We start from the raw sequence: 15,676 nt of genomic DNA, 5'->3' as shown, positions 1-15,676 counted from the left end.
ATCTAGTTTGCAAAGCCATGCACTTTTGCTTAACTGTCCTGATCAAGCCTAAAAGAGATAATGGGTCAAGACTGAAGAATCCGACACTGAGAATTTTTAAATGAAGCCGAGCTACACACACGAAACACGAACACTCATTTTAGCATTCTAATAGCAAAGCTACAAATAATCTAAATAAGGGTCCAGTAAGACAAACTAATCCATTCAAACAGGAAAACTTTGTGGCTGTTAAAGACAATGAGTAGATACGTGTTAACGTGGAAATGTCTAGGATGTGCTGGTAAAAAATACGAAACAGTTAGAAATGCCCCACGGAGGAATGTCATGTATATTCTGGGATCACAAGAAACGTACCAGGGAGGAGTGGGGAACTTTAAGCTAGAGGGCAGTTCTCACTTGTTAAGATACCACATTCTCCTAAGAATTGCATAAGGCTGACTGATCGGGAGCTCAGATGCTTCAAATATATGAACAAAACCAATGAGACATGTTTTCTAAAAACGGTAGGCTTTTTTATTCAGTTAAGAGGTAGACAGATGAACATGGAAGGCTGGCCCATTTAACTCACCCGAAGTTCATATTCCACTGCATTCATCCATCCCACACTGCCAGAAATCTTAAAGAAATAACCAAGACTGCCAGAAGGATTTTTCTTCCTAATTCTTCTTAGCAATCATAGTCAGTGAACTGCCTGCAAAGAAGTTACTACTAACTTAAATTTTCACCGTGTCCAAAGAACCTTGTCCTTGTAAGTAAGAAGCTCACGTATGCCAACAGAACCTGCCACTACCGACAGGAGGGCAGGGTACAAATGACGATTTTTCTAAGAGACTACAAGGGAAGCTTCGGTTACGGTGTGTGCTGTTAAGTCCCTGTGCGTGTTGGGGCAGAAGCTGGTGAAACCAACAAAGCAGAGCACACTGTCAAATGGCTCTGAAGGGTCGTTTTAAAACGACACAAAACAAACAAACAAAAAATCACAAGTTATCTTCAGAGACAACATTAAAACATAATGGAATTGAAGCCTGATACAAAAAGTAGAGAAATATATACAGGAATTCACAGCCCAGAAGGAAAAGGAACCTCAACAGGAACCAGTGGAAACCTGGCTACTTTACATAGCTAATCTTGAGACAAGTCATATTTAGCACAAAAGCAATTATAGCACAAGTAACGCTTCCCTCCCACAGCTCCCAAACTTTAAAGAGACTCCTGTCAGTCTTCTATAACACTGTAATTCATTCTTCAAAGGAACAGGAATGTGTACGGTGGTCCCAAACACTGACCCGAATTTTCATCTCAAACAGCTTCACACTCTGAGGATGACATATTTGAAGACTGCCATGATAGCAGCACTGATAACGCCAGAAATGGGGACTGTGACAAACCAGGCCATAAAAATGTTGCGGAAGAGTCGCCAATCAACAGCCTTTTTGGATCGGAGCCAGCCAACGGACACAACAGAGCCCACCTACGGGAGAAAGCAATCAAGGAAACTGGTTACTGAAGTGCCAGTGGCATTTTGTTAAACAGACCCGTGATTCTTAGGTAGGTAAGGAGCCCCGGACTGCCGGACCGATCCACGAAAGCTGGCTTGTAACAAGACGAAGGGCAATATAAGATCCAGTCACGGAATCCGTGCTAATTGGGGTAAAAGAGGGAAAGAAAACTCCCTTTTCCCTTCTGAGCTGCTGGAATGTAATGAACTACATTAATAATAATAACAACTGCTTTAATAATAGATTCCTTTAAGTTTTAGGTTTCCCAAAGATTCTAGAGGGAGGCTGCTGTTAGACCTAATAGCCAATCACCCGTAGATCTCTCTGGAAGAAAAAGAATGACTCAAAGGCTCCATGATGAACTAACTTAAAAATTCCCTTAAGGAAGCCAGTTTCTTCCTTTCCCTACAGTTACCCTATGGTTATTAGATGGTCATCAAGCCACCTTAGGACTCAATAAGTTTCTCAGGACTTCAATCCTGAGATGCTCTGAATATATGCTTGCTTCAAATAAACTGCCCTTCAACAAGCCTCACAGACTTGCTGCCTCTATAAAAAGGGGCTTTTGCACCGTTTGGGGAGAAAATATACTATCTGCTTAAATAAAAGTAATAGACGCTAGAAATTGCACAATGTGTATTTACATCCTTAGAGTCAACTTGTCCTAAACTTGTGAACTCTTCAAGACTCCCACGGTATAACACCAAATTATCAAAGGAAAAAAACCAAAAAACAAAAAGAACAAAAAAATACCTCTCGACGTATCTACTAAAACCACTCAAAAGACACAGTACCTCTACATTACACTTACTTTACAATGTGTTGTACTGATGGGAAGGCCAATATTCGATGCAATTACTACAGTGAGGGCAGATGCCAGTTCAATACTGAAGCCGCTGTGGACACAGACAGATCACTTGTCAAGAATGGAACTTAAATTTTGGTAAGTTAGCACTACCCCAAAGTTCACACAATCTTGCTGTGCTCTATCCAGTGACGAAAACTCCACCAACATCTTCAGTTTGCTCTAACTCCTGAAATCTGCTTTAAATCAGGCCATGAGACTGCTCTTCTCTTTTCCAGCATTTGAGGTTTTAAGGTTTTCTGGAAGCCCATTCTTAAAGCTTGCACTTTTACTTTGAATTCAGTAAACATCAGTGTTGGCTCCGTAAAGACAGAGATAAAAGCCAAATGTACATAGCTAGTAAGTCTTAGCACACACATCTTTCTCAGGAGTTATGTTGTTAAAAAGAGTCCACCGGAGTTGAATAGATAAATTATGTTTAAGGGCCAGACGATAAGGAAAATCTAAAAAGTTCACACCAAAGAGAGAGGAACACCAGGAACTTACACGAACTTGGTTACTTTACGTAGTACCACTGCACGGTATTACGTATCTTAAGAAAATGAGCATTAACCTAATAAGACCTGCTTTACCAACTTACCTAGAGGGTGTGATTGGTGTCAGATCTTTCCCCATGGTCTGGATAACTCTCCTTCCCCAAACCCATAGACCAATACAGATACCAACACCACCATAGAGCAGAAGCCATATTGGTGTTGCTACTTTTGAGGAAACATCTCCCGTGTCATAAACCAGATACAAAGCAACCAGAGGACCGATGGCATTGCTGCAAGAAAAAGAAGGCAGGGATGATTTTTCAGGCAAAACTAAAACTTGGCAAGAATCTAGTTGTCAATTGATCTACTAAGTTTTCTAAAGCAAAGCTTTCATTAGAAACTGGTCTTTCTTTCAAAGGAAATAAATGGAACCCCAACATACACAACAGAAGAAAATGAGAGCTCTTCTCAGAGGGGAAACGCCACGCATCTGGTGGCCTGTCTTCCTACAGGCCCAACTAAAGCAAATTTTGGGTTCCAATGAACAGGTGACAAACCACAGAACTAGGATTAACCACCTACAAATTCATTCTAGGGGGCAGTGATTCCATCAAAGAACTGGCTCCCATCTCGATAAAAGGCTTCTCTGTGGAAGATATATGTGTTTATCACCTACAGAAACAAACATATTCTTTGTAATCTCTGAAGAAAAAATTTTTCTTCCTGTTTTTTTAAGTCAATTAATTGCTATTACCTCATCCTTTCTGCATTATTCAGTGTCCCACGGGTGGTATAAGTACCAAGGCCACAAGCAGAACCTCATAAAGGGATTAGGCGGCACAAAAATAGCACGAGCAATGCCAAGAATCATAATCGACTGACCTGACGTCATTGCCACCATGGGCGAATGACCCAAAGCAGGCCGTGAGGATCTGCAGGAACTGGAAGAGGAGAGACACTTCTGGTTTGTCCTGGTCACACCATTCTTCTAGAGAGCTGGTGCTTCCTTTTCTGTCGCCCAGACCCATCTCGGCCTTGACACTCACGTCGATCTCGGATGCCGAGTGAATATCAGACACGGCGTTGCAGTAACTGGTGTAACTGTCCATTCGAATTCGCTTCTTGCTGTCTCCGTTAGGCCACGTCAGCTTCTCCATCTCTTCACCCTTCTGTTCACCTTCTTTGGCACGGAATGAATCCAGGGGCATGCCACAAATTGCCATGGTATAGGAAGTGTAGCTATTGTTGCGCCTCAAGGGTTTGTCGCCAGAGTCTCCCATGCAGTCGCCCACCTTGGCAAGATGTAGCTTGTGGAGCAGCTCTTTGTACAAGCCGGAGTCCTTATGCACCGTGTGATACTGATAGTGGCCGCTGGAGTTTATCTGGTTACTGACAGCTTGATTGAACTGAACTAGGTTCCCATTAGGCAACTGCACTGCACCTGGCCAAGACCGAAAGGTTACACTCAATGCCCAGAGCATCAAGTCCGAACACAGAGCCTCGCAGCACTGCTGCTGACAAAGGGAAACTCGCCTTTCCCCACCCGAGGAAGAGTCCACTCACCGTTCATCGTGCCATCTATGCTGGTTTCCTCTTTCAGGTCCATGCTGGGAAGCCTCTCTCGCTCTGGAGCTTCCTCCAGGTCTCCAAGTTTGAACGAGACCGTTCTCTCCTCCACTGCAGCCCGCAGGGGCCCAGTGGCTGCTGACCCTACCTCTGAGACGGGATTCCTGGTTTCGGTATCATTGAGAGACAACTTTGTTTCTTCACGGTCTTCTTTCAAGCTATTCTTTTTTTCCATTAAGGGGCTTTCAGAAGGACTAGACTTGATTTCTCCTAGAAAAGAAGGATGTTTTTGTTTGGTTTTGACCAAACTAACTTGCTCTACATTTCCCCTTTCCTCACTTGAAAAAAAAAAAAAAAAAAAAATCCTTCTCAAAATAAGACCACATGTAAACTTCAGTGAAAATTCAGGATAATTTTCCTGTCTGCTTTATTTGCCGTATCGCTTAATCTCTCACTTGGGAAGAAACCAGCGATACAAATGCAGAACACCCTATTACTAGGGGTTGCAAAGTTTTTTTCAGTGAAGGGCCAGATGGTAAGAATCTTTTAGGCTCTGTGGACTCTGCTATAAATTCTTGTTCTTTATAGAACCCTTCACAAATGTAGAAACCATCCTGAGCTTCCTGCTGACCCCTTCTTGAGGGGAAAGGAGCTCAAGCATGGGGCTGACAGATAACTAAAAATTCTGACTGCATCTAGTGCACGTCCTTTTTAAAAAGTGGCCCCAAATTTCAGTCTGTGAGTTCAAGCAAAATGACACAGCTCAACGCAGGCAACTGAAGGTGACTTGAATTTCCACCTCTAGAAAACAAAGACATGTGCCTTATGGTTCAAGTTCCATGACCAGGTGGGAACGTTTTCTGCCTCTGCACCAATGCCCAGTCTGTTTCCGTGTTCACTCAGGAATCCCGGTCAAGCTACCAACCAGGGTACAGAACATTAGCAAGACCTGTCTCATCTTCTCCCAGACTGAGGGAGAATCAAGGTCACGAAGTCCTGAAGGCCGCCAGACTAGCGCAGAGCCTCTCGGAGGCTCCGGAACACAGCTGCATGACGCAGCACTCTCCCGGTGCCACTGCAGTCTGTGCAGCCCTGCGCTTCTTCAAAGAACAAACTTGTATCACCACCCGAGCATTTGCGGATGAAAAGGGCGGAAAAAAGATGGTCTCAACAGAGTTCAAGTAGTAAGGGAAGGAACACAAGATTTAATTAAGACCTATACTAACCAGAATGTATGCCATATTTGATTATACTGAAATACTACATACAGTAATGGTCTAAATGATCCCCTCATGACACCCTGAAAATGTCTACCTCTGGAATCTGTGCTCCAATTCTGAAAATGAACCAAATCTGAAGTCAGATAATAGAGTAGCATAGCTCTGAATATCTGAATCTGAAGGCATTTGGTAAATGTTTCCTGTGAAAGTATTCCATACCTACCTTCTATTTTTCATCAAGGTTTCCTCATCCTTCTCTATTAATGTAGACTACAACTTCTCTGTATTCATCTAACATGTCACTGGCAAGTGATCAAGGTACAGTAAAAAGAAGAAAAAACAGATTAAGTGCCTAGCTTGTCTGGCGGCCCAAATAAGGTCAAATACGCCTTATGACTAGGTCTCAGGTCATTTTAAGTTAATAAGAACGTAGTTTGGACAATAAATCTACATCCGCAAATTTCCATGTAAATTTTCTGGCTTTACCAATCTATCCAAGTAGCAGATTTTTACAGACGGCTACACACAAAGAAGCAAGCACAGCATTACTAGTTAAGATTCTCTGCTACAACGTGTTACTTACGTTCAATTTTTCTCTTCATCCTGGGACATACAAAGAACCAGACGATAAGGGCACAGAAAACTGCACATCCCACCGAGATGAGGATGGTACCCCACAGAGGAAGTTTGTCAAAGCCCAGCACTAGGAGATAAAATGGTGCATCTTGAAAACCCCAGGGCAACTGCCCCCCTGTAATAACGTGTCAACCCTCCTCTGGGGACTCTAGGGTTCCCCAAGCCAGCCCATCACCCTTTATAGCTGTTGCCAGCCTTAGGTCCACAGGATTACTGTGTTCGTGGCTATACAAATCTGGGAGAAAAATCCCATAGCATGTGAAATCCACACCAGTCTGGCCTACTTTAAACACCTGCTAGACTGACATCTCCCAAGCTCCTTCACATACTAGGCTTTTTCCTTTCTTTGCTTTAGAAGACAGATTACTACACTGAGCAACTGCAACTAGCTATGAAAATAAACGGAAGCTTTCCACTGCCCAGCCTCCAGATGGGAGTGGCCACACCTTATGTTTGCACATAAGATTTTAACGTTAAGAAAGGAAAGTGCCCCAGTCGTCACATTTCTCCTACTGATGTAATCAGTTCTCTGTGGAAGTTACCACATCCATGTACGAGCAAAATCCTTTAGAGCAAGATTATCTCTTAGGACGCATTATCAAACTAAGATACATTTATCTATCAAGGGATAAGAATAGTTCAAAGGGCTGTCTTTCACAAAAAGAAAACAGTAGAGCGGTATTCACACTAACAAGCCACATCTTAAACAGAGACATGCCTACTTCTCACATGGCTCAGGGATCATTAACTAGTCACCTGGTTATCACTTAAATGCCAACAGCCTCCAAGCCACTCGTCTATATTTAATGACAGAAGCAAAGCACTAGAGAACACTACTTAAACCTAAAGGATGTTATAATGATCTGTGGTTTACCCAAGAACAGCTTAGTTCCTTGTGGTTGTTTCGCATATTAGGAATTACTTATAAAATAGAAATTCTATTGTTCCTCAAAATGATTCGTATTTAAAAATCAGATATAAATCGAGGCCCCTTCAAAACCAAAGTTCTGTGATGACTAAATCTTTCCATTTTAATTCCTGCTATCAATTCTAATCATGCAGTTAGTCACACAAACTAAAATATACATGAAATTTAATCAATCTCTGTATCACAATTTAAATTTGCCTACGTTCCAAGTCAAAAAAGGAAAATGAGACTGGTTCTTTCTTGTAAATGATCGACCAAAGGACAGGACAAAAATACCCACATTCCCTTTTCAAAGACGACTGAAAATGCAAGTTTCTAATTTCACTGAACTATGAGCTTTGCTGCTACCACATAAAACATCAGTGCTTAGAGCCTCACGGAGCCTTTTTTAGTTTAACATGAAGAAGCCAATTTAAAACAGAATGGAAAGGCAGCAGGCAAGCTTTCCTTTGCCTGTAGCATTTGGTAAGGAGGCTGGTATCCCCTAAATAAGATCAATATCCTCATAAAGTTGTCTGATTTCTTTCCTGATTATTCTAACAAAGACATGGTTAAAAATACTTAGCTAACTCCAATTTTGGTCAGTGACTTATTACTTCAGTGAGGTTTACAAAGAAGTTACAATCCATCAGTCAGAAATGAAATCAATTTGGTGGGCCACAATGAGCATTTTAAAAAGCTAAAAAGAATACTTGCAAATATGACTGCATAGCACATAGTAAGGTTAAGTAGCTTCAACATACTATTCCAGTTCTCTTTCCCTCTCTCCCCTCTCCCCCTCCCTCTCTAAGTATGTGTGTGCTGGGCAGCAATGTACAATGTCTTTCTTCCAGTGTTTCACAACAGTCAAAAGATTGAAAGCCACTGACTTGACGGATCAAAGGTCATCAGGCCAAATGAACCTAGACAGGAAAACTGACCGGTCAAGACACGTACTGTCCTGTCTGACAAGTTACAGGTTATCAATCTTTTTCAATTGCTAAATGAAACACGTATCACAATTTAATCCATGCTTTGCCTTCGTTCCAACATAAAAGTAATCAACATTTCAATCTTTATATTCTCACAAATATTTTTCCTCTTAGCTGCATGAATTCTTCTTCCAAGTGCACTTAGGGCAGGTGTTAAACATCCCAACTCTTCTCATTCAAGCAGATTCAGGGGAGTAAATTTAGAAACAAAAAGGAGCTCCACTTGGGAGAGAAAAATGAGAATATCCAGCAAACCAGTCCTAAATGACTGATTATCGAAGACCAAGTATAACTAATGACTCTTCAGTAGTCGAGGTAACATCAATTCCGGTATTTTTAGCATAGATAGGAAAGAGGGAGGGAGAGGATCAAATTATCGGTGGATCCTGTGAAGACTAAAGAGTAAAGGTCTGTAGTGATTTAGAATCTGAGCAGGTCTCTTTGGTTGAAAAACTATCTAGGTTAACTCAGCATACACTAGCCTGCAGCCTTCTGAAATGGGCGCAGGCCAGCCACCTTCTAGGAGATTTCAGCCCTGTAAACAAAAAGGGGTAAATTGGGCATTTAATGCAAGTTTTAGAAACAACTTTCAATTCACATTTAAATATTCTGGTATGTACTTACAAGGTGCTCCAGTGTACATGATGGAAAAGAGGTTGATTCCAACTGTGCAGGCATAGAACACTGGCAAAGCTCGCAACCCGTTAGGAACTGGATCTGCCTGTAAAATACCATCATCATTAAGCTCAAGATCTTAAAAGCTGTAAAAACTTAACCCATTTCCATAGAACCTTATCAAAGGGCAGCTTCAGGAATTAGTTCCAATAACTATCTCCCCATAGTAGTTTCCAAGGCCAAATGGTCTTTTCCTACATTTGCTCCTGGAAGTTCCCCTACCAAGGCTGATCTCATCTTCTACATCCATCTGAATTTAAGTTTGTGTTTGCTTTAATGTTTGGGGGTTGGTTAGGTTTTTGTTGCCATTATTGTTTTGTTTTTTTTTTTTGGCTTCGTTGCATCTTTGTTGCTGCGCTTGGGTTTTCTCCAGTTGTGTCGAGCGGGGGCTACTCTTTGTTGCGGTGTGCGGGCTTCTCATTGCGTTGGCTCCTCTTGTTGCACAGCATGGGCTCTAGACATGAGGGCTTCAGGAGTTGTGGCACGCAGGCTCAGTAGTTGTGGCTCGCAGGCTCTAGAGCACAGGCTCAGTAGTTGTGGCGCACGGGCTTAGCTGCTCCATGGCATATGGGATCTTCCCGGACCAGGGCTCAAACCCGTGTCCCCTGCATTGGCAGGCGGATTCTTAACCACTGCGCCACCAGGGAAGTCCCTGTTGCTGTTATTCTTAACAAGGCTACCTATTACTAGTGACTGGTGATGTCCTGAATGATCAGTTTCAACCCCCAGTGCTCTAAGGTACCTCATGTCCAGATAAAATCTGAGCACACACCTGAAAACGTACTATATAAGACAGATCAAGAAACAGACTATGAGATATTACATTTCTTACCTGACTTTATACCTGCAATGACTTCTTAAAAACAAAACATGTAGGAGAATATACCAGCAACAACCATCTTATCTAGACATTTGATAAATATGCCACAACTAGTGATTTACCAAAGTGCTAAGATAAAAATCAATCGTACACTAGGTCACCTCCTCATTTAACAGACTGTGCCAAGCACTAACATGGGAGTGAATGAGACAAAGTTCCTGCTCTCACAGAACTGACACTTACATTCTAGTACAGAATCACGCTATGAAGAAAAAAGAAGGGGAAGGAGGCCGTGATGGAAGGAGGCGCACACTTTAATTCTTGGAGGTGGCGCGGGAGATACTCCAAAGACCATCAGTGGAACAAAGACACAAATGTGTTAGGTCAACAAGCCATAAGCCAGGTACACACGCAGGGGTAGAAAAAGAGCAGCCAGAGAGCAGGCTACCTGGAGGGCAGACTATCCCAGAGACATCAGAAAGTACAAAGACCCTGAGGCAAACACCTGAATTGTCTGAGGAACAGCAAGGAGGCCAGTGTGACTGGAAACAAGAGTTAAAAACAAGAGCACAGATCTGAATACATGAGAAGGCTGAACTTCAAAGATGTGGTTAGCCCAAAGGCTTAATGCTATCTTGAATCACAATCCAGTGGAAAATCTTGGGGAGGAACAGACAAGGAGAAGAATCAAATACATCAGAAGAGTGAGGTAATGGCTTAAGATCAAGGAAACGGAAAGTAGAGGTGCCATTCCAAATCAGCAGAGATGGGCGCCTGACAAAAACCACTCTGAATATTACCTTCCCTATCCGTAGTTTAAGAGAATGCTACAGGTAGGGAGTTGGTCAAAACAAAAATAGCCAATAAAACCTAAGCATCAGGGCTTCCCTGTTGGCGCAGTGGTTAAGAATCCACCTGCCAATGCAGGGGACACAGGTTCAAGCCCTGGTCCGGGAAGATCCCACATGCCACAGAGCAACTAAGCCTATGCGCCACAACTACTGAGCCTGCGCTCTAGAGCCCGCATGCCATAACTACTGAAGCCTGCGCGCCTAGAGTCTGTGCTCCGCAACAAGAGAAGCCACTGCAATGAGAAGCCCGCACACGACAACGAAGAGTAGCCCCTGTTCGCTACAAGTAGAGAAAGCCCACGTGCAACAACAAAGACCCAACGCAGCCAAAAATTAATTAATTAATTAATTAATTAATTAAAAAGAAAAAACTCATCATCTCTGAGTAACTCAACCATGCGTGTCCCACCCCAAGGGTAGTTGGTAAGGTTATGAACCTGAGGTGTATATACATTTTTCTTCTAAGAACTCTCTGTGCTTTTAAGAAATTCTCCAAGGAACCAAAGACCACCCCCCGAAATCAAAATCCATAAGGGTTCTAGACATTTGTGGGGGCTTCTCTTTCTCCCTTTTGCTACCCCCAAACTCCTCTTAGCCACTCCCCCAGGAGGCAACCAGGGCTAACACTTTATTGAATGTTTACCACCATATGACTCACCTAACACTTAAAACTTTACCTATAAGTAAATATCTCATCATCCAGTTATATGGGATGGGAAAGGGGGTCTTCATAACCCATTTTCAACCATAATAGTTCATTTTTTATACATCGGACATTCCAGTAAACTAAAGAAAAAAGTTCCTGAGTTTGAAAAGATGCCCTAGATATATTTAATGAGATTCCTGACAGAAGGGAGAATGCTGAAAGGCCCACTTTCTTTGACTAGAATTTAAACACTCAACAGGAAAACTCCCTTTTCCCCCTATTCCTTGTTTATTGTCCCAATCCTTAACCTCCACTCTGCTTTTTCCTACTAGACTACCCAACACCCTTGGAACATTCAGAAAATTGAAAATTTTTAAAAGCACTTTTAATGTTAATTTCCAAAACAGAATCTTTAGTTGGAAAGTATCTTAATGGTCAAATATTTAGATTTTAACAGCCAAGACCACCAAAGGTTACTAGTGTAAAGATGTTTTCTTGAGACTTAAAATCTAACAGTAACCAGAAATATTCAGCCTCATCACCTAAAAATTCATGTTATTGGTAGATTAAACACAAGAGTACATGCCTGCCTGTGTGTGTGTGTGCGGGTAGATTCTCAAAGTCCATATTGAATAGTTTTAAACACTATTCCAACCATTCTTTTTTTTTTTTAATATTTATTTATTTTGGCTGTGCCGGATCTTAGTTGCAGCACACAGGGTCTCTTAGTTGTGGCATGCGGACTTCTTAGTTGCGACATGCGAACTCTTCAGTTGCAGCATGCGTGCGTGATCTAGTCCCCTTGACCAGGGATTGAACCCGGGCCCCCTGCATTGGGAGCACAGAGTCTTACCCACTGGACCACCAGGGAAGACCTATTCCAATCATTCTTGATCATGTCCGTCCTCATACCCCATGAGGAATATATAATTAAGAAGTTCATATATCTAACTTAAGGTCTCTAACTGAGGATAAAGACGCCTGGCATGCATTCCCCAAATGAGAGTTCTGGGGACCTGAAAATCCCACTTGGTACCTGAAAGCATGACCATTCCTCCTCCAGAAAAGAAGTTTGTTTGGGCTTGAGACACACAAAGCCTCTGGAACAATCTGTCTCTCAATAATCCACAAAGACCCGGTGTAAACCTTTATGAGCACAAATCCACAACAGGGGATCCCAGCAATCCTCCTGCTTCTCTGGTAAGGAGCAAGCTATACAGCTCTCAAAGTACGAAGAGTTCTGATCCCTGACTACTACTAAGCCTCAAAGGGAAGCCTCACGTTATCACATTCCACAGCTGTGGGGAGTAGGAGGGTAGGTGCTATTCACTAACCGCTTGCTAAACAAGACAATGCCAAACTCTGAGTCTGTTGATATCAACCAACTGTTTACTCTCAAATTATACCAAGCTACAGAGGTTTCAAGTTTTCAAAGTATTACGCTGCTATCTTTTGCCAGACTCAGGCCATGGTAAATAGTGATTAGTGAGTCACTTTACCAGTTACTGAATTTCTATAGAAAAGTACGTATCCTTCCCTAGAGAAGCTTAGAACTAGACCAAACAAACGGTTCTGAATACATTCTTACCCCTTGGGATTAAGCTACCTATCTCCCTTCACTCAGATTTCTTCAGTTCAGAAGAATTTTTAAGAACTTACAATGGACCGTTAAGAGCCATTCACCTCAGGAAAAGGACAACTTTGTTTCCTGAGAAAAAAGCATTTATTCTTACTGTAACTCAGTCCAACGACAACATCCCTTGTTGTCTACATTTATTTTGGAGCCAGCATCAGACTTCTTGATTAAAAAAAAATGCTATCAGGTCCCTCAAAAGGGATTTTCAAATGGACAGGAAATTAAATGGCTGTCTGGAATTTTTTTTTTTTTTTTTGCCAAGAAAAACAAAACGAGAATTACCTTTACTGGTTCCTTTTTACCTATTCTGAGCTATTAGAGTCAAGCCACTGTGAGAGGTAGCGTGTCCACCATGAAGCTTACAAGCTGGTTTCGATAATCAACACTCTACAAATAACTATGTGGGGACCCAAACGACTCCACTTTAACTGGCAGCTAAGAAAATGTCACCCAGGACACTGTGATTTGTTGAACCCTAAGCTTACAATGCAGACTGGCCTGCATATGATGGTGATTTGAGGTAGTAATCTGCATACAGATAAACAAAGCCACTCCAAATACATTTCCTTAATTTTTTCTTTCAGTCTCGGCACACTATAGTGCTCAATTTTTCCTTCCCAAATGACTTCTTGGGTATTGAAAACCTGCTTCTTTCAGAAAATTCAACATACGAGAGGTATACAAAACAAAGAATTTTTCTAACTTTCCAAGGCCACACTCCTACACACCGATCCCATTTGCAATAATGCTATCGGTTTGAACACCACTAAGTGTGACTTAGTACAGGTCATGGGGGGAGAGAAAGATTACCTTACGGAGGATGAATGCACGAACAAGGAAGAATAAAATTCCAGACATAATACCAGAAAGCAGCGGTGAGACGAACCAAGACATCACTGGAATAGAACACATTAAGAAAAAAATGTCAACTAATGGAAATCAGGAACCAAAACACACTTTAAATTTTAGTCCTCTCTTTTCAAAACTTTAGCCCGTCCCTCCAATTTTACATCATTTTCTTCCATACACAACGCCATGGTAACACGACAAGAAGAATAAAAAGCCTTTTAGAATTAAACATACCAATTTTTATCAGTTCTGACCACTTGACCCCCTCCTGCCCCTTCGCCACCAGGGAGAAACCAATGGTTGCACCAACGATACAATGGGTTCCAGAAATGGGAAGCTTCAAAAACGAAGCCACTAGTTGCCACACAGCAGAACCTGAAACACATGAAGTTTTATTAAGTACGTGACAAAAGTGACAAATTCCATTATGTACGAAGTGCATACTACTGAATGTAATAATCTGAATCGAGGCAGAGCACAAGAATGGAACTACCCATGATAAGAATTTCCTCACCCGCCACTATCAGGACAAAACGAATAAAAAACTTACCAAACATCGCACTGACAGAGCCGGCCATCAGCAGCTCTTGTGTCGAGTTGTACATCTCCACGTCAATCAAGCCCTTCCTGATGGTCTCGCTCACTTTGGCCCCCAGCAGGACGGAGCCCACTGTCTCAAAGATACTAGCTAGGATGCAGGCTTGCTTCAGGGTCACTACACCTGATCCCACGGCTGTACCAAACGAATTTGCTACATCATTGGCTCCCACGGAGAATGCCAGGACAAATGCAATAACGAAGCCCAGGACGAGCATCCATAGGTAGTCCACCAATGGACCAGAAGCGGCAGTAGCAGCAATAGTAGTGGCAATCAGCGTTGCCATGGTAGATGCCATTCTCTAGAGTAGTGGTTCTTTAATTAATCAGAGAATTACTGAGCGGTTTTCGAGATGTGTAAACAGAATATGAGGTATCAAAAATGCTATAATAAATAATATATATTATATAAAATTAAATACTGTAAACTACGGCACAGAAACCGAGCTGGGGAGTTACTGCTATACGCTGCGTATGGGCATCTGTTGTCTGGGGTTTCTTTGGCTCTGGAGGGCTAGAAGCACGGAGCAGAATTCCATGGCGGAGAAGAGAAAGGACGCAAGTTCATCCTGGAAGGGGGGATGGATAACAATAGCAGCGCGCCCTTGCGGTCCCGCACCCCGCGACGGCCCACCGGGACTGGGGGCCCCGGCCGTGCCCGCCGCCCGCGATCCGGTGTCCCGCACCCCAAGCAGAACGCGCCGGGCGGCGGGCACGTGGCGCAGGGGACCACCTCGGCCCGCGCGCGCCCAGCCCGGCCCCCGCGCCGCCGGCCCGCGCGCGCCCTCCCCGCGAAAAGCGGAAAAGAGCCGTTCCCGCGCGCGCCTCCCGGGGACCGCCAAAAAGGCCCGCGGGCGGGCGGACGGGGTGGCATGGGGTAGGGTGGGGGAGGGAGGCGGGTAGCGCCGAAAGCAGAACCCTACCGCGCCGCCGGCCCCGGCCCAGCCGGCCAGCCCCCGCGCCGCCGCGTCCGCGCCGGGCCCCGGGGAGAAGAAAGAGCCTTTCCAAGGTGGCGCCACCACTCACCAAAGGAAACGAAGGGCCGAGCGGGAGACGAGGTCCAGGCTGCTGCGGCGGGCTAGGGCCACGGACGCACGCACCTGCTGTCGGCGAGCACACGGCCTGGCCTGGGGCGGAGGCCCTGGGGATGGCTCGGCGGGGCTGGCAACCCACCCAGGAAGCAGCCGCGGACGCCTCAGCAGCCGAGAAGGAAAAGCACTCAGCACGCGACGGCAGCCATCACTCCAGCAGCGCACTCCGCCGGCCTCTACTTATAGCCGTCGCCGCGCACCGCGTGACCAGCCGCGCCTCGCGCCGCCCAGGAGCCCCGCCCCCGGGATGACGCAGCCCCAGCCAACCCGGCGGCCCGGCCGGATGAGCCCGACCGCGGCGATCATTGGCCCGCCCCGCGCTGGCGGCCACGCCCCCAGAGGGGAGCCTG

General features: G+C 44.1%; 1 protein-coding gene across 1 annotated transcript; it reads right to left on the bottom strand.

Annotated features, from left to right (window-relative positions):
* Positions 1-490: 490 nt before the first annotated feature.
* On the bottom strand, positions 491-15,471 carry SLC20A1 (solute carrier family 20 member 1). The gene is made up of 11 exons (XM_027129060.1): positions 15,262-15,471; positions 14,189-14,804; positions 13,873-14,013; positions 13,600-13,685; positions 8,786-8,882; positions 6,210-6,329; positions 4,404-4,676; positions 3,723-4,281; positions 2,945-3,130; positions 2,311-2,395; positions 491-1,471 (listed from the first exon to the last, which is right to left on the bottom strand). Exons 2-11 carry the CDS (start codon positions 14,532-14,534, stop codon positions 1,310-1,312), a joined length of 2,055 nt encoding a protein of 684 aa, XP_026984861.1. The 5' UTR covers positions 14,535-14,804; positions 15,262-15,471; the 3' UTR covers positions 491-1,309.
* Between the last annotated feature and the right edge of the window lie 205 nt (positions 15,472-15,676).

Source organism: Aethalodelphis obliquidens, unplaced genomic scaffold (assembly GCF_003676395.1).
Source record: "Aethalodelphis obliquidens isolate GAN/ISIS:26980383/991018 unplaced genomic scaffold, ASM367639v1 scaffold35, whole genome shotgun sequence".
Classification (NCBI taxonomy): domain Eukaryota; kingdom Metazoa; phylum Chordata; class Mammalia; order Artiodactyla; family Delphinidae; genus Aethalodelphis; species Aethalodelphis obliquidens.
This window is presented reverse-complemented; position numbering and strand designations above follow the sequence as displayed.

What these genes read in the sequence shown, in the direction of transcription:
- SLC20A1 (XM_027129060.1), bottom strand. Translation starts at nt 14,534, where the DNA reads ATGGCATCTACCATGGCAACGCTGATTGCCACTACTATTGCTGCTACT. An exon ending in CTCTGTCAGTGCGATGTTTG is followed by an intron (nt 14,014 to 14,188) that starts GTAAGTTTTTTA and finishes CATGTGTTTCAG; the next exon opens with GTTCTGCTGTGTGGCAACTA. An exon ending in GTGCATTCATCCTCCGTAAG is followed by an intron (nt 8,883 to 13,599) that starts GTAATCTTTCTC and finishes GGTATTTTACAG; the next exon opens with GCAGATCCAGTTCCTAACGG.